The sequence below is a fragment of the Sparus aurata genome, chromosome 4 (genome assembly GCF_900880675.1).
Source record: "Sparus aurata chromosome 4, fSpaAur1.1, whole genome shotgun sequence".
NCBI lineage: Eukaryota > Metazoa > Chordata > Actinopteri > Spariformes > Sparidae > Sparus > Sparus aurata.
The window spans coordinates 18,641,763-18,666,209 of record NC_044190.1 but is presented as its reverse complement, the minus strand read 5'-3'; the positions used below and the strand labels follow the sequence as shown (position 1 = coordinate 18,666,209).

At 42.3% G+C, this 24,447-nt stretch overlaps 1 protein-coding gene across 3 annotated transcripts in view; it reads left to right on the top strand.

The window, feature by feature from the left end:
• The window catches only part of LOC115580070 (protein TANC1-like), a 43,035-nt gene that overhangs the window by 14,196 nt on the left and 4,392 nt on the right, over positions 1-24,447 (top strand). For 2 of the 3 annotated variants that reach the window (XM_030413924.1, XM_030413926.1), the window contains 21 exons: positions 4,446-4,562; positions 4,730-5,020; positions 5,880-6,007; positions 9,225-9,456; positions 10,265-10,431; positions 13,169-13,477; positions 16,704-16,904; positions 17,098-17,201; positions 17,303-17,411; positions 17,793-17,915; positions 18,788-19,024; positions 19,278-19,487; positions 19,700-19,781; positions 20,974-21,107; positions 21,187-21,310; positions 21,400-21,575; positions 22,172-22,304; positions 22,739-22,768; positions 22,852-22,943; positions 23,039-23,185; positions 24,225-24,325. In XM_030413924.1, the coding sequence (XP_030269784.1) occupies positions 4,446-4,562; positions 4,730-5,020; positions 5,880-6,007; positions 9,225-9,456; positions 10,265-10,431; positions 13,169-13,477; positions 16,704-16,904; positions 17,098-17,201; positions 17,303-17,411; positions 17,793-17,915; positions 18,788-19,024; positions 19,278-19,487; positions 19,700-19,781; positions 20,974-21,107; positions 21,187-21,310; positions 21,400-21,575; positions 22,172-22,304; positions 22,739-22,768; positions 22,852-22,943; positions 23,039-23,185; positions 24,225-24,325 (3,247 nt within the window). The remainder of the gene's footprint in view (positions 1-4,445; positions 4,563-4,729; positions 5,021-5,879; positions 6,008-9,224; positions 9,457-10,264; positions 10,432-13,168; positions 13,478-16,703; positions 16,905-17,097; positions 17,202-17,302; positions 17,412-17,792; positions 17,916-18,787; positions 19,025-19,277; positions 19,488-19,699; positions 19,782-20,973; positions 21,108-21,186; positions 21,311-21,399; positions 21,576-22,171; positions 22,305-22,738; positions 22,769-22,851; positions 22,944-23,038; positions 23,186-24,224; positions 24,326-24,447) is intronic. The other variant, XM_030413925.1, reaches the window with a different exon arrangement.

Sequence of the window (24,447 nt, the reverse complement as noted above, 5' to 3'; positions counted from 1 at the left end):
TTCTTTATGTTCCCCGAGATAAATGCTGATTGTCACAATCACAGGAGTACTAAAGGTAGACAGAGACAGTTTAAAGAATCAGTACGAGTTACCTGCTTCATCACCCCCCTAGTGGGCTGATTTTGGGGCCATTTTGGCAGGAAGCATTGTGCATTATGATGGCTGTCAGCAGAAAGAGCGCCTCTTCCTTTGTGAACAAGTCGGAGGCAGAAGATGCGCAGTAGCTGCATCAGCTACAAAAATTATGTTTAGTGTTGTTCATGCTTTCACTTTGTTTTCCTGGTGTTAAAATCTGCTTACACTGGGTGTTTTAAGGTGATTCAGTAGCAGCTTGTTAAAGGTTTTTACTCTGAGAGGTTTCAGTGCCACTGGCCTCGAAGAGCACTGGAGTGTCCCATTTTTTGAATAATGAGACAGCGCAATAGGTTTTCCACAGTGGAGGGAGCATCTTCAAATTCAAGTTAAAGGAAATGTTATGCATTTTAAGAAATAAGCTTGGAGTTAAAAGTTAGATGAGAGCATTGATGTTTACTTCCCCTAAGGAGGCTATATTTTTGCATTTTTCCATTTAGTTAGTTGGTTGGTTTGTTTGCAGGATTACACAAAAACTGCTGAATGCATTTCCACAGATCTTGGATGATGGATGGGTCTCAGCCCAGAACAGATCATGATTATTTTTGGTGCGGATCTAGATGAAGGATCAGATCCAGGAGTTGTTTTCTTACCTTCTTTAACATTGTGAGATGGGGCTTTTCAACATTTTTGGTTAATTGTTGGGAATAATGCATGGATCTTGTTTAAAAAACCTCCCACAAAACAAACATATTTAGGTGGCTGGTATCTATGAGTAAGTACAGTTTGATACAGCTCCAAAGAAATCCTGATCTAGCAGATTTAAATATGTTTGTTTTTTTTTATGTATAGTATATTTAGATAGACTTGAGTTAAAGGAGACGGTTGGGCCTTGGTGGACTTTGTGCTTTAATAAAAAAACTATTCCCAGAGCTACCTCAGAATTGATATTCAGATTCATGTTTTTTTTATCACGAGAAGTAGTGAAATATTAACAGAACAGTTTTTTTATAGACTTGAGTGTATAAGCTTCATTCAGCTACCCAATAAGAATTTTTCCTCTTTGCGAGTACAGATATTGACACATTTTGCATCTGTGACACTAAAGGAAAATCTTTACTGGACACTTGGTTCAGCCAAGTACCCGCTCAAACCTTGCCTTGTACAGATTAAAAGAAAAAGATAAGCACCTTCTGCTTCCTTTGGACAGAACCAGGCTAGCTCTTTCCCCCAGTGTCCAGTCTTGTATAAGGATGTTGCCTTACATTTGACAGTTGTGTGAAACGCATCAATCTTCTCATTTAACCCTAACTTTCACAAAATGTGGAACTTTTCCTCTATGTGTGAATATGCACAAGGTGGGCTGCTCATGATTGAAGTGTTCTGTGGCGGATGCTATCAGGGTTGCTGGGAGCTTGGTTCCAGTGCTGCAGAGTTGACCTTTTAAACCAATGACAGATCAACAGGGGTTGTGGGATAATCAAGCACACTGTCCTTTATGTCCAGGGAACACAAAGGTAGGCGGTGCGCTTGGAATGGGTGGCGGTGAACAGGTTCCCATCGGGCCGGACTGTCAGGGGTGGAGGGATGAGCTGTCCCGGTGTCAAGGCGGCTGAAAATGTGATTTAACTCTTTCGCTGAATCCTTGGTCCACTCAGCCATTTGGCCCGGCTGTCTTTAGTCAGCAGTCTTTCTCATCCCACTCCACACCTCCTTCACACCGTTCTGCTACAGACTGTTCTTCATCCTCTCACTGTGGATGTTCTTTCAAATCCTCGGTTCTTTACTTCAGCTCTTGCTCGATTATTATGACAATATCCTTCATGTTCCCTGTCTTTAAAGCTCCTTTCCTCCTGTTGAAATGGATTTCTTGTTTATCATTCGCTCGTCCAAGATTGATTTGTATTTTTCATCATAATTGGGGTTCACACTTTGACTCATTTTGAACCCAGGGAGTGCCTCTTTACCCACAGGTTCCATGTGCTCTTTACAGCCCTGTAAATTATAAGACGGTCTCAGTGGCTTTCACCCACACTCTCACTCTGATGTCGCAGGATTGATGGACACATGCAGGGATGCTAGATGTGTCAGATGTGATGTGATTTGCTCAAGTGCTGAACAGGGGCTGGTGGTGGTCAAACTCTTTGTCCTGGTGTTGCAAAAAAGGATGGCCAGTCTGTCTGTCTTCCTGTTTCAGATGAAGAGGAGCAGGTAATATACCTGTGTTACACCTGTAGGTAACATGATACATCGGGTAAAAGAGCACAAATGCTTATGTCTGCAATGCAATGCATTCAGCGATTTTCTCATGATGAAGGGTGCTTATGAACATCACTGGCCAGCATCTTCAGGCTGTGACCTGAATTGCTGCTTTAAAGCTTTAAGCCCATAACAGCTCAGAGATGTAGCGCAGCTCCCTCAGATGCTCTGAGATTACCAATGACTGCATTTATCTGTACATGACTATTTACGTGAGATGATAGTGTGTCCAGTGGCTGCACTTTCCTTTGCCTGTTTGTCTGGTCTATCTACAGTATGTTATACAGTATATGAGTGCAACGTGACACAGGACCTTTTTTTATATCCCACTCTGAGGGATTAGAGGCAGAAGTAATGCTAGATTGTCAGATTTTACAGAGGATTTCTTTTTTAATATATTACAGAAATAAATGAATGAAATGGACCAGTCTGTCACTTGCCATTGAAAACAAACTGTTGAAAAAACAATAGTTTTACTGTCAGACACATTTTTCCAGGCAGCTTGAGCCTTTTTTTTTAGTGTACAATACTATTCACAACAGTGTAGATGCAGCCCTCCTGAAACACAACCCAATAATATAAATAAGAGCAAACCAATATCATCACGACCTCAGACCTCCCAATAGATACTTCCGGTTGCAGTGACTGTAATCTAGTTGGCTGCTATTCTGCCATGCCTGGATTCATAAACCACTCGGATTAGATTCCGCTTCATTAACAGAGAGAAAGGGAACTAGGAGCGGTCTGAGACCAGACCAGAGCAGTGCCTCTTGACCTTTTCGCTTGCTGCAAGGACAGATGAGCCTCTGACCAAGAATGACATTTTACTGTCGGAGCCTTAATGTGAGGAGGTCTGCTTGTGAGAGCAAGCAACATTTAGTACAGGAAAAATGTAACTTTCCTGGACGCTCTGACACAAAAGTTATTTTTTAGGGTTTGAATTGTATCCATCTTTGTTACGTCCCCCAGGTGAATCCTGGCAGAGATTAAATAGAGGCAAACTGGCAAAACAACAACAACAAAAAACTGATGAAAGTGCAACTTAATCAAATAGCCCTGAAGCAAATTCAGCCTTATTTAAAATGCGCAGCTCAGTTTTCCGACTACTTCATTTGTCATGTGTTAAATGGACTGTTTTTAAACTATTACTTAAACTGATATACTTTAGTGCTTACTGCAATATATCAAACTATATTTATAATGTTATCTACAACGTATATTGTCTAAAAGTTATTGAAAATATTTTGTCCACAAAACATTATATACAAAGTCTTTACAGCAGAGTGCAATCAAATACAACAGCCAGCTGAAAGTACAGCCTCAAAAATGACGACGACAGTGTTGTTGTGAGTGTATTTATTACAGCACTGTTGTTATGGATTGTATTTCATGGTGCAGCACTTTCTACTTTTTGTCACTGTGTTTTGCTGCATAATGATAGAATATTAATTGTTGCAGGGATAGATTTCAGAACCAGCTGATTACATGAAGCCCTGTCCTTTCTTTTTCAAAACAGCTTGCAATAAAGACTCTAATAAATGTCTTGAAAACTGCAGAAAGTAAGCCAGGCTGACCTGTAATCTCTGTAGTCTGAGTGGGTGGATGGATAGGCGAATGTAGGAGTGAACAACTCTTTCTTTTTGTTTCTTTCCCTACTGTACGACATGTTCTTTATTTTATTTATCATGCTTGCTTTTATTTGGCATATTTAGTCATTTCGAAGAATGTTTCTAATCCTGGTATTGACAGTCGATGCATTTTTTTTAAACTACTGCCAGCAATGAGTTTTTAGTCCTTATCACCCATTTGGTGCCTTGATGTGTAAGACAGTATGAAACATTTGGTCATTTCAGATCGCAAGTTAGTGTTAACTTGAGATTACACAACGCGAGAGGAGTTGTTTTCCTTTCTTCTTGCTCTCTCTTCTCTCCTCAAGGGCACTGAGCATTTATCATTGAGAGCAACAACTGTTTATGTCTCGCGTCGCCATGGCAACAATCATTTGACTCGAGCAATGAATTTGACACTTGTGTGGTATACATGTGTATCTTTGCACAATTCCTGCATCTCACTCACACCCTCACTCCATTCCCCACCCGCTCTGCTCTTTGCAGCAACCAGCTCTACTCGGCTTGAGGATTTGAATTATCTGGACAACCAAAGGTCTGCTGGACACAGGAGCTCCGTGCGTAAACACAACACAGCTGGACGCACAAATGATGACTCCAAAGGTATTTTGTGGCTCAATCCTAGGGGGTAAAATGGAGTGTGTAAATATAGCTTGGCACAGCTGCAAACCTGTGTGGACCATGTATGCACTTCCCCAAAGTCACCGCCTAAATTACATGAAGTCAACCATTCCCATACAGGTTTAACTCTGTCCTCTCACTTTATCCAGGGAGATTGGTGCCATTCAAACAAGCCGACATCATGCTAAAACCGCTGCTGTTCGAGGTCCCCGGCATCACCGCGGACACACCTTTCGTCGGCCGGGATTGGCTCTTCACGCGGCTGGACGAGGTCCTAAGAAAAACAAGCAGCTGTGACGGACGTGGCGCCGTCATAGTGGGGAACGCAGGCTCGGGCAAGACTGCCATCATCTGGCGGTTGGTGACACTCAGCTGTCACGGCATGCGCACGGCACAGGGAGGTCACAGCATCCCTCACAGCCCCAGCTCCTCCCCTAAATGTAAGACTCCTCTCTTTACTCACAGCGGTGTAATTCGCTTTGGCATCTCAAAGCGTTAAAGGAGAATGCTCGAAGTCGAATTTATAGATGCGCTCCAGTGAAGCCTGAGTCTTGCAAGCTACTGGATGAAATATCACTTTTTTTGGGAAGCAGTTGGTAACTGGGTCACGCACTTTCCTTTCAAGTTCTCCCCTGAGGTTTCGCTGCTGATTGCAGTTGTGTAAGGGGACTGAAATTGTTGTTTTTTCCCCATCATGAGTGGCACTGGTATGCTACTTTTGTCTGGGAGAAAAAAAAAAGAAAAACAACTCTCACACAACCAGATTCCACTCATTGCGCTGTAAATGCATGCTCTGATGTGCTGGTGATTTTCGTTTTCGGAATAAATTGTGACACACCTGGAGTCATAACAAAGGAGAACGGCGACAAATAAAGATTTTCACCGTCTTTCAGCCTATTCCTGGTGTGTGCAAATGAGTGTTGTTAAGATTACAGGCTGAGGGAAAACAGTATAGAAAAAGCAAAACATAGATAGTGTTCAAAAGGAATACTGTGCTTTCCATTGTTCAGCATCATTGCATTATTCATTGATATCTGTACTGTATCTTGTCATTTTGATTTAAGTTTAACAGAGGGTGTAGCATGAGGTGTGCAGACACGTCATCCAGCGCTCCCACGCTGCCACCTATTGTGGTTTTGCATAGTCTTGCTTACAGATGCACTAATTAATCGCAGCATTTTAATTGTGTTTCTTCATAGACTTCGCTCCTGACATTACCGCACTCACACCAGAGACTTCATCTAACGAGTGTAAATGGCAGCTTTGCGTTTGTTGTGGTTGCTTTGTTGCTCTGTTTAGGTGCTGATCGGCAGGGAAAAGCCGGCTCTAAACAGCCAGCTGATTCCCAGCCCAACCCGAGTGCTGCTGCAGGAACAGGCGATAGTGCTGCACAGAGGAAGGAGGCAGTCAGGTGCCTTGCTGCCAAGGTACCTCAAAACACACATGCACACACGTTTCATTATCTCTATACTACTCAGTTGAAAATATCCCATTCCAGCCCCCTACCTTGAAGCAATAGTTCGACATTTTGGCAGTTAAATGAGAAGATAAATACCGCTCTCATGTTTGGATGCTTAATATGAAGCAAAGCAAGGAGACAGTAAGCTTATCTTAGCTTAGCATAAAGACTGCAGTTGTGTTGAAACACCCAGTAGCTCAATTGGTAGAGCCTGCAGAGGCTATATCCCAGGTTTGACTCCAGCATGTGGCCTTTTGCTGCATGTTGCCTAGAAACCCTCCAAAAAAATAGCAACAATAATCACTTAAGAAAAGCTCCAATCTTTAGCTTCAGTCGTGCTTTCCGCATGAGTGGTCGGGAGGACATGAACAGAATTGAGGAAAGGAAACTTTTTGACTTTTATACTACGTGCAGGTTTCTATCTTGGCGAGAAGCAGCTCACATGCGCATCATTAGAAAATGTTGGGCGTGCAACAAACAGACAAAAACCCGCCGCATGGTGTCTGAACGCGTGATGTCACTTTGGCCCTGAAGACACTCGCAAACCCTCGCTGATGAATGCAGCTTAGGTCGAGCTTCACTGAGCTATTTTTCAGCTTTAGAGGACAGCACCAGGCTAGCTGTTTCCACTTGTTTTTTTGTCTTTAGGCTATGCTAAGCTAGCAGCTAGCTAGTATCTTTTATATTTAAAGCTGCTGTAAATGACTTTTTAAAATAAGAGTTAATTAGCCCTATATTCCAGCAGTAAAAGAGAAAAGACATTTTCTGGTACCCCCACCCACTTTATCCAATCAGGACAGAGAACCACATAAAGAGCAGGATCCTTCTGTTTGCTGCCATGTTTGACAAGTACCACCACAGCACATATATGAAGTTAGCTAGAATGACAAAAACACTTACAGCAGCTTAAACTAAGTGTAAATACCAAAAATGTCAAACTATACCTAACTAATACTAAATAATATACTAACATGCCCTACCCTACCACTGACATTTTACTCTTAACCTCATTTCAACGTTAAGCCAAAAAACTAAAATTCCCATCAAACAGCACTTTAAAGAAGCAAATACTATTGTCCCAAATGTTCACTGTCAAGGACTAAAATAAAGAATAAACTTATAACTGGGTTTGGTCCTCACATAGATACAAAACACACATAACCGCACTATGCCCTTCTGCATAAAGGTTCTTGATATTTATCCTGTGGCTGAGCAGGTTGCTGACTCACCTGCAGTTAAAAAAGACAAAAAGAAGATATTATGTTTACATTAAAGAAATGCTCTTGGGTTTAGCTTTCTCATTATGGCTCTTTTGATTGCCCTGGATTTTTTATTCCTGCACTTCTCTCACCAGACTTGCGGGTAGGGTAATAAAGCACGGCATGATAAACAGTACTGAAGGGAGCTATGACTTTTAAGAGCCTTCACCAAAGACTGAAGAGGGATCGGTTCAAAGCGATAAACACACATCTGCGGGAGTGCCGTTTTCAAAGAGCTGTGGGCCTGCACATTTGTGACACGAGATTTTAATGTCAGAGTGTTCCTCTCTGTCTTTTTTTTCGGGCACATGTAGAACATGCTGCTGATTGCATCACATAGATGACATGGAAGCTTCTAAATTTACTAACTTGGCCTCAATAAGAGTTTCCATGGGAACTAGTCAGACTACTTATGATGGTGAGGATGTTTGCTCAAAAGTAAAATCATTCATAACGTTACATACGATGGCCTCTCATGGTTTAGGGGTGGGACCCATCTGAGCCCTATAAAGAGAGAGTGAGTGAGTGAGTGAATACTGCTTAAGATATATTTTCCTGCAAAAATGCATTTAACGTTTACAGAACTTTAACTACTTTTAATCATCCAGTAAGATAGTTGCCATTTATCACAATGTTTTTGTATTTTAGGATTTGTCTATCATTATTGATATGTATCATTTCTCAGACTTTTGTTTATTATTCAGCTCGCTGCCTGAATAACCCACCATGTCAATTTGCTGAAAATATTTTGTAGAAACCCTGCAGTAATATGTTGAATTAAGCTCTTGTTGTTGAGTTTCAAGGGTGGAAACTAAGTTATGACTCAGCTACCTCAATGATTTCTGCAAATATCTGTGTTTACATCCTGTGTTATTCTGTTGTAACTGTTGTTGTTTTTATATTCAGTGTAATTAGTCTCAGATATTGTTTTTTGTCTTTTTATGTCTTTCTTATGAGGATATGAACAGATAGTGTACTCGGAACAGATGCTGTACAAACAGCATCTGACCTTGTGCAGAGATATTTGTCCCCCTACTGACAGTTCACTCAGTTGATATCATTAATCAAGTAGCACAGCACCTCGTGTTACACACATAATCGGTAGTGGGAAAAGTTTTTAGATCCTTTACTTGCATAATTAATGCATTAATAGAAAAGTATATTGTGCTGTTGTAGTAGGTTGAGGTGGAGCTCTTCTTTGATTTATTCTGTATCAGACTGCAATTAATCTGCTGATTATTTTCTCGTCAAAGCAGCTTGACTAGTATTACCATATTCTGAATGCATTGAGGCAGAGTTATTTTTTCAGAATAAAGACGTAAAAAGACCTCTGATTTCAGCTTTTTATATATAGATATTTTCTTATTTCTTTGCTCCTCTATGACAGTACACTTATTTTATTTTTGGGTTGTGGACTAAACGTGGCGTTTAAGGACATCATACTGGGCTTGGAGAAACACTGGTTAATGTTTTTCACCATTTCCTGGCATTTTATAGACCACGCAATTATTCAATTAACTAATCAACCATGAAAATTATCGTTAGTTGCGGCCCTCTATAGAGGTGTAAATAGTTTCAAGTTCAATACTCAGACATCATGTGATGTTTATCCTTTTTCCAGATACTGAGGCCAGCACTAACTTCACAGTAGATAATAACCTATATGAGCTTTTAATTCTGCAGGCAAAATAAGCAAGAGAGCTTTTCAGGTTGCTCTGAATAGCTTTCTCGTCTTTTCAAACATTCACATGGGGTTCCTTTCATTTCAGCACCTCCAGTTTTTAAAGAAAAATCATTTGTATGTCTGTTCTGTTTCCCTTTCATTTCCATCCAGACCACTAACAGTTACACAGCTTTTATTCAGAGCAGAATTCAGATATGTTTGTGAATTTACATTTTATTTCACCTGCTTTTTTCTCCTCTTAGGTGGTGGCCTACCATTTCTGTCAGGCTGACAACACTTACACCTGCCTGGTGCCAGAGTTTGTGCACAGTGTTGCCGCCCTGTTGGCCAGAGCGCCACAGCTTGCTCCGTACAGGGAGCTGCTGGTGCAAGAGCCGCACCTACAAAACACACTGAGCCTGCGATCCTGCGTTCAAGACCCCATCGCTGCCTTCCGTAAGGGTATCCTCGAGCCCATCGCCGGCCTGCGCAAGGGTAATGAAGTCTACACACACACACACACTTTAAGAAAAATGTGATATTCAACTTTAAAGACCCTTTTAAATTTTAAAAAGGAATCAGTTTTAAGGTGGAAAACTGTCTGCTTCCTTCACCCCGCAATTAGGGAGCCGACTGCCATCTCCTGTGTGAAATAGCCCATTAATGACTCCGTGATGGGCCCATAGATTATTTTCCCTAGTTAAGGTCAATGATTGGAAACATGGTAGAGTGTGAAGCAGATGTTCGGTCATTTACACAGGGCAATGATGAGTGTTATTTTTGCCCTGGTGAATCATCAGCATCCCACGGGATATCAAGGTCACAAAATACTCCAGAGGGGGCGTGAATGTTATGGACATATTAGCCAACTCAGTTTCTCATGATACAGTCAGTCAGCTAGATTGATGTGTTATTATGGCCAGGCCCTCCACAGTCTGAGCAGAGGAGTGTTTTGTCTACTCCATCACTATTAAGCAGGTTAGAAAAAAATGGAGAGCCCTTGTACTTGAGTGTGTGAGTCCTCCCAGGCTTGCAGGGATGCATTGACAGCTTAGATAATGTGAAACATGATGGATATGTCCTGTTTCGAGCTAATAAACAACAATGGCCTGTGGCCCCTTTCAGCAGGATATAATCAATATCAACAGTGGGTACTTTTCTCAGAGAATCCTATGCTGGAAAACACAGATGCACCTATGAAAGGCTCCGCTATCATACCATCTTTTCTCTGGCTAATGTAATATATCTGGTCTTTTAACATTCTTCAACCTCTTTTTCTCTGATTTTTGCTTTGTGTCCGCAGAGCACAGGCTACCTGAAGAAGACTACATCATATTGGTTGACAGTCTTAATGAGGCAGAGTTCCATAAACCAGACTATGGGGACACCATTGCCACTTTCATCACGAAAATAATCTCCAAATTTCCACTCTGGCTCAAGCTGGTGGTCACAGTGAGGACTGGGCTGGTGGTAAGTGAGATCATTTAAAATTTTTAGCATTACCACAACCGCAACACACCTGTTCGGTTCACCCAAATCACAGTTAACATTTCTCACTTATCTCTAGTTGTATCTAGCCACACTGCTAGCCTCCACCCTTATACAATAGATGTTACTGGGATTTTTATGTGTGTGTCCTCGAGAGTATATTAGCAGCCTGATACTGGAATTAAAGATCACCCTGCATATGTACATGAATGATCCCCTTCCTGTCCCTGCCAACTCAGTCCTGTCAGCCAATAGATTTTAGATATCAGTTAGACCTTTTAGTTTAGAAATCAGTTGGACCTGCCACGTTTGATCACAATATTATGAGCCTTGTCAATCATTGGCACTTGGCATTTCTTCATCACAAGTCTTACACTGATATATGTTGGGTTTTTAGTTTTTTTCTCCACGCGTCTCCCACTGACTTCCTCCAACACGGAAGTTATGTTCCCAGCCATGCCTAATCGTTCCTTGGTTTGTCAGCAGGATTACACAAAAAATACTGAACAGATTTGAATGAAACTTGTATGTAGGATGGGTCTCGGCACAGAATAGAATGCATTTGTTTTTGGTGTGGATCTGTATAAAGGGATGGATCCAAGATTTTTTTCCTTAGTTCCTTTTACATTGCGAGACGGAGTAATGCATTAATGTTAATGGAAAAAAAAAATCTTTCCTATTTAGGTGGCTGGTATCTATGAGATCCAAATACAAAATGTGAAATGCAGCAAAGGGCCACAGGTCAGACTCAAACCCTGGACCACTGCAGCGAGGACGATGCCTCTGCACATGGGATACCCGCTCTACCAACTGAGCTAATAGGTGCCCTCTGAGGGCCATTGTAGATGCAAATGTAATACCTTTGTGATTTAAAATTTTAGAATTAGGTGACCTGTCACAAATTATAAGGATGGTTCCTCCAAGGGTAAAAGCCTAAAGGATTTTTTTTTTTTTTGCAGTACCACTGTTGGCCAACGGTGCAAATATGCAGTAAGTCTGCAGGCAGCACTAAGTCCAGTCTTTTATGAATATCCACCTCATCTCAATGTTTGCTGGGATATGTTCCAGCTCCTGCAGTCCTTTAAAGATTAAGAGGGTAATAGATAATAGGCTGTATAAAACATGGACATGATCTTCTGTGACGTCACCCATTGGTTTTTCTGGAGAGACATTGTGAAGCAAGTGAGTTACATAAAATTTCAACCCACAGAAAGTTGTCATGATAGAGGAAAATAGCTTCAGGGTCTATTGGGATTGACTTGCCTTTGGAGCCTGACTCAAGTGACCACTTATGACACCAAAGTTTTTCTGCATTGGCTTCATTTTTTAGCCCTGGTGATTGTCGGTTGGTAGTTCCATACAAAATGTCTCTGGATAGTTCACAGATCTCATTATGAACAATGTTCCGTGAAACTTCTTCCAAAATATGTCTGGTCTCTGATAGCTTTTGAGAGTGAGGTCTGTGGATTATGAAAGGAATCAAGGACATTGTGTTTTTTAAACATTACAAATTATATTCTGTTCATCTCTGACTTATCGTGATGTCGACCACTCACTGCCCTTGTAGAGACTTTATGCAGGTGAGCACTGAGCACTTGTTTGGATGTAGGCAGACATCTGAAACTGGGCAAATAATAGATCTATCTAGATGACTGGACACTACTAGAGGGACTTGAAATGAGAAGATTTATTTTGTACTGTATTTTGGGTGAACTCCTTAAATTTCACCTTGTCTTACCTTACACAAATTACAAAGGTATTCCCACTAGCTGTGTCTTTTGGTCTTGGTTCCCTGCACAGACACTGTAGTTCACTGTTGTGCTTTTACTGCCATGGTATAGACAGTGTGGTTTATTTTGGCAGCACTATTCTCTCTAGTCTGATGTATTTTTCTCAATCCGGTTGGTAATCCCACCAAACAGCAGACGCATCTGTCCAATGCCAAAGCCAAGCCTCCAAATGCTGCAAGGATTATGCCTTGAATAGATGGTAATACTACTGGGAGTCTGCTGGGAGTCTGGAGCTTGACAGCCAGCCAGCCGGTTACGTAATTTGATTAGTGTTTGGGAATACACAAAACACATTTCACGTCATTTTCTTCGTGACACATTGAAGTTAGCAAGCATTAAATACCAAAATTTGAAATGAAGCATACAGCTATTATACCACCCTCCCAGTAACCCCACTTCCCGATTGGATCGTAAATCACCCTTCCCCTTTATAACAGCCATTTCAGGGAAAGTGTTTTATAAGTGCCTGAATATTTCACAAACCGTTGCGAAAGGGTTAAGTGGAGCACAGTCCACGACCACAAGTCAATTACTTGTCGTTGCACTAAAATGTCAGTCGTTAATGAGGAACTGAGCCGCAGTAACATGGATTTTTATTTATCATTCATGGCTGGTTTTGGCCGGTGTTGAGCAGTTGAGGATGGCAAGAGGGGAGATGAAATGTGACTCTGAGAGATGCCTGTGAGCAATGTTGGAGCTTGAGTCATTGTCACACTATTTACTGTACTGTATCCCATGGCTCTGCGTGAGTCAGAGGCAACAGCATCCAAGGAATGGGTCTTGTTTTTTGTGCTTTTAATTTGTCTTTAGCTAATGCACCACAGACATGCTTGCCCACTATTCTTTTAATATTGAGGTGTTTGTGCTTGTGTGTCATTTCTGTTTTTACCAACAAGCACACATGATTTACCTGCATTCTTCTCCTGCAGGAAATCACTACCCTCCTTCCATTCTCTGGCATCTCTCTGGACATCCTGCCAGACAGCAGCGATCTGGGAGCTGACCTGAGCGACTACATCCATCACCGGGTCAGCAGCAGCACTCAGGTCGCTGCTAACGTCACCACCCCAACGGGCACAGCCCCTGATCAGCTGCTCCTCAGCAAATTTAGCAGCCACCTGTCAACACGGAGCCATGGCTCTATCCTCTACCTTCAGCTGACCCTGGATCTGTTCCACAAGGGCCACCTGACTCTAAAAGGAGGAAACTACCTGGTGGTGCCTGTCTCGCTGTCAGAGGTCAGACACTGAGAGAACTGTTTCACAACAAGCAAGGGCTATTTGTACCCCAGGGGCGTACTTGTATTTTAATTTAACAGGGCTATGTGGAAAGATGTTCAGCTTATTTGAAAAAATTGAAAAATATATAAAAACACATATTGTGACTGAGAGTGCAGGAAAACTAGGCAGCAAACAGTTAAGTAATGGTTAAATGGTTGAAATGCACTGCATACCCATGACAAAACTGACAAATAATTAGCTAAAAATAATGAATAAATGTTTGGAATTGTTAGCTGTAATAAGTAACCTAATTAATCAGCAGTTGAAACAGTTGGCAAAAAACAGAAGCATAAACAGTCAAAATAGTTAGCTAAATTGCTGTATACGTGGTTAGTTAGCTAAAAAAAAAAAAAGATGGATAAACAGTTGAAATAGTTAACTAAAGTGATCACTAAATGGTTGAAATAGCTGAAAAACTGAAATAGTTAACATTAGCTAACAAAATATACATATAGAAATGTTCTTGACTTTGTTTATTGTGCGTTTTGAAAGAGAGTCTATGTAACCATGAATATCTGTGGCTACACACCAGATCCATGCTACGTAGCTAACAGATAACTGTTACCACAGCTTTTTCTTCTTCTTCTACTTCCGCTGTATGGTGGTTGGTAATCACCATACGTGTTAAGGCGTATTACCACCACCCACTATAACAAAGCGAGAACAGAAAGAAACAGTAAAGATTTGAGAGCCGCTGGATTATTTACACGATATTATCACATGTCGATTAGGAACACAATATTAGTGTTTATTTTTTTGAATATCACAGTCATTTTCAAATCCGGTTATCGGCAGCACGCCTAACCGAAAGTGTTGAACTGTTGTAGCAGCTAAAGGTAATGCACATAGTTGCCAGATTTGTTTGACATTTTACAGCAAAATAAATGCTAAAAATCCAACCGAATTGATAAAAAACTAAGAAAATCCCAAATATTATTGATAAACGATACAGTTCATGAACGATAGCAACAGCATTGTCGTTCATCACAATTTACAACATGGCATCACAATAAAACGTGATAAGTGTTTACAAGTGTGCTCCAACGCAGTCAGGAGGCTCCATCGTACAATTAAATCATGATTGTTGTGTTTTTTTCATTTCTGCTCTCTGCCTTAAAGATTAAGAAATGAAAAAGGACAGCTCGATTAGCAAAAATGATCAGTTTCATCTAACTTGATAAACTGCAACAAATTTACATTATGTCACACACACACACATACACACACGAAGAGAAGGGAGATAAATAAAGAGAGAAAAGGATGGACACAATCCCATGCTATCAAAAAGCCAAGCAAATAATGATGTAATGTTGGAAGCATAGAAGGTTCCGTTACAAAAATAAAAATACAGATTTGCAAATACACTACAGCTCATGTGTGTTTACAGGGTAAGCCACATGTGGGCTGTGCTGAGGGACTGGATGTGTCTGCTTAACGAGCCTAATGAATACTTAATATACCGCAATGTAACTGACTTTAAAACCTGCCACACTCACGGTAAACCAGCTAAAATCCAGCCCACCTGCCCACTGAACCCCACAAAATGCGACCCAAAACTGCATAGCAACACTGGTATTAGATAAATGTTTGCAACGTCCAACGATTCGCCGCTCCAAGAGGTAGTCTGACAAAAAAATGTTAGTAATGTGCGTTTCAGTAAGTAACCAGTTCATCTGCTATGTAAACCAGAGTGGATAATCCTCTTGAGCTAAAGGGACACGTTTAACCTTGAAATGTACATAAAATCCCTGCACGAGGTACACAAGCGACAACCATTGTTCAGGCATGTTTTTCACCAAAAAGAGGAAAAAAGTGTACTCGCATGCTATTCAGATCCACAAAAGACAAAAATGACAGGATCAAAGACTTTAAACAAAGTGCCAAAAATAGTCCACAGTGACTAAGTAAATGACAGACGCATTTTAATGTTACATAATCATCGGTGTAAAAAGGGACATGAGCACACACATAAAGGCCTGGAAATGGGACGATTCAATTATTGGATAATGGATGTGGATAAAGGTGTGCTTAAGATGGGAGTGAACAGAAACCGTTAAATATGAGAAAATGTATATTAGTGCGAAATGAAAAATAGAGCAAATTTAACAATTTAAACAAATGAAGGAACTCCGGGTGATCCCTATTTACCAGACTTAGGATGAAATGTCTTGCGTGCTATTATTGTTACTGATTCAATAAATGGTTACCTTCAGGATTTTTCACCTAATCTAAGGTCAATAATTGTTTTTCCACTGGCACTTTTGGCCGCGCCTCGTCAAACCGGGCCGCACTGATTTGCATTTCCATTACCAGTTTTACTTCACCGCGTTGGACTGAGTCATGCCCGTGAAGGACCTTCTCCGGAGAAGGGCCAAAGTGCGTCCGTCCTGTCTCCAAGCAGGCTGCAGTGACGTCAACGCAAACGTGTGCTGCGAGACTCGACACAAGTCTGTGCAGGAAACATGAGAGAAAGTGTCTGTGTACAGCTCTCAGACATTTTGCAGCTTCTTACTGGATCCCTGTGGTTTGAAGTTTAGTTTCTCTCCAGTGTCGCTGCTGGGGCGTTCAGATACCTGCTGTTAATTTCTGTTTCATCCTGTTTGCTTTTGGCTGTTTCAGAAGTCAGAAGTGTAAAATTACTGCTGGTGAAAACCTGAGATTTCCAGAATTTTCTGCTTCATAATATAAGATAAGCATAAGCAGCTTTCCTTCGATAGTGCTGCGGGGAGGTCGAGTATGTTCAGCCGCTCGTTTGACCACTGCTCAAGACCAGCAAGGCATCAGTTGAAGTTGTTGTACTGGAAATGCAGAACCCTGCCACGCTGGGCTGACTTGTCGAATCAAAGCGAGTCATGCCAGGCCAACACAGATGTGTAGAAAAGTCTTCAAGATATCAACTACTGATATTACAACTTAATATGTGACAACATAATAAAGCACTCAATTGGCACACAGAAATATTGTTCAACCTAAAAAACTACTGAATATACTGATATGTTTACTTTTTTACGCAATCGTAACTGGACTGACTAATTTCATCAGGGAGGATTGTTCGTTTTGTTAGTATAATGCTGCATATTTTCTTAACTTTCTAACTTGTCATTGGTTAAGGACAAATGGAAATCCCTGACAGTCTGACAACAACATCATTAACGACTTGTGCTAACTTCTGAATATCTGTTAGGTGTACCTGCTGATGTGTCGTGTGAGCTTTCCGGATAAAGAGCTCTTTGAACAGATACTTCCGGTGCTAAATGTGGCACTGGCTTCTCTGCACCCGCTGACGGATGAACAAATGTTCAGGGCACTGAATGCAGGCAGTGTGAGGGGGGAGCTGGAATGGAAGGACTTCCAGCAAAGATTAGACAGCCTGACTGGATTCATGGTAAGACCTTTGATATGACTTCATGGACGGGATCATAGTGTTTAAAGCGCTTGTTTCAGAGGTTTGACTGTCGTGTTTGTTTTTACCATGAAGGACGTCAGTTTCACTTTCATACGTCGTGAATCAGACGAAGTCCATCTCGGGAGGCCGATCATTTCCATTTAAGAATCTTCTGTATCATTTGTGTTTGCAGGTGAGACGCAGGGATGGTACACGGATGCTGTGTCATCCCTCCTTCAGGGAGTGGCTGGTGTGGAGAGCAGATGGAGAGAGCTCAGACTTTCTCTGTGACCCTAGGTGAGACTAGTTTGTGAACATACCAAGAAAAATGTGTGTAACAAGACATCTTTATTTGCGAAGAGGCCATTTCTGACTAATAAGCACTTTACACTTTACAGGAGCGGCCATGCTCTCCTGGCCTTCATGTTCTCCAGACAGGAGGGCAAGCTGAACCGGCAGCAGACAATGGAACTGGGACACCACATTCTCAAGGCTCACATATTCAAGGTAACAGGAACTGGGATTCTCTGTATGTAACTTGCTATGTAGGTTTGCGACTGGAACAGATTGTACCTACAGTAAACCCCTCTGGAGCCCCTCGACTCCCAAAGGCTTCACGCAAACAAGGTCCTGCACTTTACTGGATATCAGTACAGCATAGAAACACACATACATGCATGAACTCGTGTCCCCCCCATCACCCACACACATTAGCACTACTCGTATAGATAAAACACAAATATTGTTATGTTTGCATGCATGGCTTGCACTCTGTACATACCGTTGTGCTCCTGGGATACAATTTAAATTCTGCACCAGTGGTCGCATCTGAGCAGGCGTAATCCCTCTCTTTCTCTGTCTCTCTGTTTCTCTCTCACACATTCACAGGGTCTGAGTAAAAAGACAGGTGTGTCTTCCAGCGTTCTTCAGGCCATGTGGGTGAACTGCAGCACAGACAGTCTGTCCGCTGCGCTGGCCTCCCTGAGGAACCTCTATACACCTAACATCAAGGTGACATTTATGTGCTCTACATTGAAGGTGCAGTGTATGAGATATGGCCAGACTTTTGGTTTAAAACATGACATTATCATTATTATCAACCTTATCAAATGAATATAAAGAAACAACAGTGTTGATGTCACAGATGTCTACATATTATGTTGCACGTTTGTCTACTGTTAACATGCTAACCAGCTAGTCCTTGCTCGTCCTGTCTGGCAATACCATTTTTACCTTACAGCTGGAGTATGCAAGCAGCAAGTTCACTATGTTTTCACAAGCTCTCCAATTTTGGTGTAAAAGATGACTCCCCTCATGATCTCGAGGTCATGGTTCAGGCAGGCTGTAATTAGCAAATAGGGCTGCACGGCTAACTGAGCTAACTAGATAATGGTAGCTGGTGACTACCAAGCCCCAAGGATGAGAGCCAGGCTTTGAAGCCAACTTTGAGTCACCAAACCGTATTAATAACATTGTCACGTGATGCACTGAGGCCCAAAAAGACTTTTCTCCATAAGCTTTCATTTTGCAAAACGGTGGGAAAAAGATTTTGGAGTCGCAAGCCCCACAAAATGATGAATTTCTCGATCATAATTTGAGCCATTCAGTCCAATAAATTTGGGAAAACCTAAAATCTCATTTGATCTCTATTCAGTTTGCGGGGCGCTAAACTTGAAGTTAGCTGGCTCAGTTGGCGGAGGCCTCTAGTGCGCAAGCTCTATGCAGGAATCAGGAAGGATCGGGAATTTTTATACCTTGGAAGACCCTCTATATTTTTGGAGCCAACTTCAACAGGCTGTCGTATCCTAATACTTTACATCTTTAAAAAACATACACCCAAATTTATACTCAGAAATGTTTTGTTGATCTTTTTCATTCTGCAGGTGAGTCGACTGCTGATGCTAGGTGGTGCTAGTGTGACCTGGTGTACAGAGGTGGTGGGACGCGGCCCCATTCTGGCCGTCCATGCCCACCTGGGGCATTTGGAGATGGTAGCCCTGCTGCTTGAAATGGGTGCTCCTATAGAAGGGACGACTGACAGTGGCATGACACCCCTCTGTCTGGCGGCTGCTGCAGGACACGCTGACATTGTCAACCTGCTCTGCAAGAAAGGGGCCAAGGTCAGTGTCACAGAAAATGTGGATTTCGTGGGCGTGACCAGCATAATTACCATGGATTCATCTGTGACAGAACCCTCTGTGTCTCAGTATCTTTACAGCAGTGATCCTGAACAGCCCTGGTTTTACATTCACACCAGTTTTGGGTTCTATTCTGGGAGACAGATGACATAAACAGGCCTAATCTAGGCCAGCGCATTACAGGCACCGGCTAGGACCAGTGTTGTAAGTCCTTCTCTGTCCCCCTCTGTGCCAGGTGGGACATGCTGATAAGAATGGCCAGTGTGCGCTGGTCCATGCCGGACTGAAGGGCCATGCTGAAATCATCAACATCTTGCTGGGCCAGGATTGGGGAGCTGAGATCCCCGCCGACCCACAGCCGCATCACGGCAACGAGTCTGTGACTGGGAAAAAACAGGCGGCACAGCAGGCGGTTACAGCTGCAGCTAGTGTTGGACACACGCAGGTACGATTCAGCTCAAGGCCCTAATGACATAAACACCTTTTTCTTGGTTTAAATAGATTTTTTTTCTTTATGTCGAGAACTGTGCCTCTTCTTGCTTGATTGACAGGATTTATTAGATGTGGTGTGCTGTTTGCTCCGGTCGAGGTTCTTTTGTTTTCTTTATGCACAGCAAGCCCACACTACAGAGGACTGTAAATTGTGTTTTCCTGCAGGTGGTGAAGAGCTTGCTGGACTTGAAAGATGAACAGCTGGCAGTGCAGATGGACGCTCACGACTCTCTCTGGGGAGAAACGGGTACATTTCTCCTATCAGTCAGATAAATTTAGCTTTCTCACCTCTTTCTGTCCATCAGTGTGGTTCTAGAGTCAGGCTCAGAGGCTTGAGGGTTGCATGGGCACATCTTAGCTCTGTGCAATGAATAAATATTAAACTGCTAACTAACCTTTGAACGGAGCTGGAGGAGCCCAGAATATTACCCACTCACTGGTTTCCTTATTATGATTTCAGGATGCCGTGGTTGATATGAAACAGTTGATTCGATTGTAAATAGTGTTTAATGTTTGGCAGAAATGAAGCATCACATTTATCACACAGAATATCTTGTCCTGCCACATTTGTAGTATCTAAAAAGCAGCTGTTATTCAATTGTAATACTTTTACCTCTATCGCAGATGCGATAGCGCAGCTTGCAGAATTCTGTTAGGTCCATTTCCTGAGAGCATGTCGGATGAAGCCTGTATCTCTGCCTGCAGCACCATTAGAGTATAATTCTATTACACAGTCCCCTCCAGGGCCGAGATAGAAACAGTGAGAGCATGATATACCCTCTGAAACGTTCACCTTTGCATGTACACTACAAGGGCTTTGTTTCATGTTTATGTTTATTGTTCGTGCGATTTGATTACAGTCCATTTGCTCAGATAAAATGATCAGTAAAGGAAGCATGTTACTCAGCCAGGGACAGTGCGTACGGCTTTATACCGCAGCTTTTGAACATACTCTCTCATGACGATAACTTCTCTTTAAAGGCGATATTATACATATTGATTTGTTCGCTGAAGCATGTGGCCACATGAGACATTGAGACATGATGACATTAATCACGAGTGCTAAGACAAGGTTGGAAAATGACACCAATACCTTGCCCCAGCTGCTCAATTAGCTAAGGACTCGGACCGATGCCGTTTGTCATAGTTACACTGGCTGCTTAGGGTACAATTTATCCAGTGTGTGGAGTTATGACTGGAAATGACTGTGTTTTCTTTGCTCTTGTTGTGGAAGAGAAAGTGCAGGTGTCCTTCATCAATTTCATTTGCTACTTTCCAGATATCTAGATGTAGAAAATAAATCAAGAATCATAAAGATTATTGAAATACCCAGCCTCGTTTTTCTCTCCGTTTCTCACTGATGCTGCTTCTCTCCCAAATGCCTCGATTACATTTTCTTCTCCACCTCACCGTCTCTCTCCATGCCGACCCTCTGTCAGTTCTGAGCGCAGCTTCAGGGAGAGGGAGGATGGAGGTGTGTGCGTTCCTCCTGGAGCGAGAGCCAGACTTGGAGATACCCAACCGCCGGGGGATGGTCCCGCTGCTTAGTGCTGCCAAACATGGACATACGCAGGTGAGGAGCCTGGTGACTGGCATGGGATGTTTTTTTTATTAAACCAGTTTTTGGATTAATCTCTCTCTCTCTTTTCCAGATTGTGGAGTTGCTGCTAAAACAAGGTGCAGATATCAATGTCAGCGACAAGCTGGGACGCACTGCACTGATGCTGGCTGCCTGCGAGGGCCATATGAGCACCGCAGAACTCCTGCTGTCAAAGGGTCAGAGTCCCTGACTTCCCTACTAATGACTTAACATGTTTACTGAATGTATTTGAATTAGGCAATATTTGTATCATTTGTGGTTGCAGGTGCCTCTCTGTCCACTGCTGATCAGGAGGGGTTGACTGCGCTCAGCTGGGCCTGTATGAAGGGACCGAAAGGTGCCGTGCAGCTTCTGGTGGAGGCAGGCGCAGACCTGAACCAACCGGACAGGCAGGGACGGACTCCTCTCGACCTCGCTGCCCTTAACGGGGACGCAGATACAGTGGGTTTCATGCTGTTGTTTGGATGGAATCGTGTTGATAATGGAAAAGAAAAATGGGGTCTTCATTTCGAATATTTTTTACCCGTAAATATTCCTCGACAAAAATGTGAATTTTCCTTTCCCTGTGTGGTTGGGATGCAGCTTGAAGACCTTGGTATAGAAGTGTACACTTGGCAATAGGTTGCTTAATATTGTAATCAATAAAAGATGATTAGCAAAGTACAATTTATAATTATCTCTCACGCACAGCAACACAATTGTAGCTATTTTTGACAAAAAGGAATCAATCATAATTACTAAAATAATTATAATTATCATCTGTTCCTACAACACAGGACATCAATTTGCAATCAGAGTTCATGTGGAGTAGAAAACTTGCGACTCATGTAATCTAATTATCAGCGGGACAGTAATCAAAAATATCTAATGATTAAAAACTTCAATCATCAGGGAATGGAGGAGCAGACAGCTGTGTTGGTGATGTAACGAAGCATAGTGTGTAATCAACTTAATGATTAAAATATCAAACAACTTTTGTAATTGCTTGAATCTTCTAAAATATGTGTTGTTGTTGTTGTTATTCTATGCACGACCAGGTTCATTGCCTGGTGGAACACGGAGCTGTGCTGGAGAGAGCCGACAACAACGGAACCAGAGGTTCAGAACGGACGTCTGGCTGCCAGAACCCGGCCCTGGTGGCCTCGCTGCTTAAGAAAGGATCCAAGACGGGTATAGTCACCATGCCTACCATAACAGCCCTGCAGTAAACCCCACCTTTTGGAATTTGGCATTCAAACAAGATGTTCCACAAGCCATTTAACATTATACGACACAGTAAAACGGCTCCACAGAGCGCAATGTGGACGGTAAAATGAGCGTAAAGTTGAATCAACACCTCTTTGGCTAAACCCCCTTCCCAGAGTGGATTCATATTTCTATCTGACTTTGACCAATCAATGAACAGTCAACTCACTTGGATAGAATTATGTTATTTGCTGTACTTTTGCAGCTGCACGCTCCGCATTTATTACTCTATAACCACGTATTTTACTCCCATACAGTGTACAGTTACTCAGTATTCTGCAGCATCTGCAGTATTACATCCACTTCTCTAACTCCCCATTCTCCCCTCTCTCCCTTTCTGTCTCTCCATCAACCGAAAGGCTATAGAACGGCTCCACACGATCGATCAGGTACATGATTTATGTAAGACACAAAGTAAAAGAGACAAGCGAGACGGATGACAGAAAGATAAATATTTGTACCCCTCTATCAGGTCACGCTACGTGGGCTATGGCTTCCTCCAAACCAGATATTCTCCTCATCCTGCTGCAGAAGCTGATGGAGGAAGGAAACATGCTTTACAAGGTGTGTTATGATGAATGTTAAAGAGTGGGTTGTGAGAGTGTGGAAAACATCACAGGTTGTCAATTACCTCCCCCCCCCCTCTGTGTGTTTCTCAGAAGGGACGTATGAAGGAGGCAGGCCAGCGTTATCAGTATGCCTTGAGGAAGCTTCCTCGCGAGGGGCAAGGAGAGGAGCTGAAAGGGCTCAAAGACCTGCGGGTCTCCCTCTATCTAAACCTCTCCCGCTGCCGCAGGAAAACCAATGTAAGGCCCCACAGCTCTATCAAACTGCTCATGCACTATTTAGCACCGGTAGGTTTATTAGGCGCTGAGGGCTGGCAAGGCAAGGCAAGGCAAGGCAGATGCCTCCTTAAGATATATAATTTATCGGTATCGGTATAAAAAGATAATGTCAGCAGTGGTATAGCTCACTGTAAAAATATCTCTGCTTTTCAGATCGAATTTCACATCTCCCTGGTAAACAGAATGTACGTGTAAGACCTGGAAGCAGGTGGTGACATGGTGAATAACGGTGCGCTGTTAGTGTGGAGATAGATGTGTGTGGCCTGCAGCCAGTTTGGAACCCACCCTGGTGATGACAGACGTCCTAACAGACTGTGTAAAAATGCCATCCTTAGGGTCACTGTGGCCGATGAATAATGGAGCAGATAATGTGATGTGATAAGGTCACTCTCTCTGGCAGACCAAGCGCACTCTCTTTCTCTGTGTCTCCACAGGGGGTTATTTACAGTGGACGTGCGAGTGGGCCGGCTAAATCCACATATTATATCAGAATGCAGGCAGTAAGGGCCAGCAGAGAGTCTACATGATACCGTCATTAAACATTCAGCAGCAACGTTCACAATCTCACATTCAAGGCTGCCATTTTGACCTTCCTCTCAAGGACAGAATCACAATGTGTTGGTGTCATTAAATATTCACCTGAGAGTGATGATGAGAGCAGTAAAAAAAAAAAAAAAAAACGACAGAAAAACAAGCTGCTCTCTGTCCGTTTCTCTCCCTCTCCTTCTCTCTTTCCGGTCAATAAAAATGATTGCAGCGCAAGCTCTGTCTCATTAAACGGGCTTCGATCCTCTGGTCCGTGTATGAAGATGCGAACACAAACACTATTTTTATTGAAATTGGCTCAGACTATTTCTGCAAAACAAACGCTTTCCAGTCTGGTCCCTTAAACACACGGCTGATCATACAATGGCTTTGTTTTTCTTCTTACTGTGCTGCGTCTAATATTGAAATTTTGAAATTAAAACTCTAAATGCACTTTTCTGATCTGAAAACACAGGATTTTGGCATAGCTGAAGAGTTTGCAACCAAAGCCCTGGAACTCAAACCCAGGTCTTACGAGGCGTATTATGCCAGAGCACGAGCCAAGAGGAGTAGCAGGTACAACCATATTAAATGAAGTATATTAATTCAGAGCACAGTTATTTTGCTCAATCGAAAGTTATTTTTTGCGAGAATCAGCATCTCTGTGGCGCTGTAAATTAAGTATTTTTAAAGTTTCT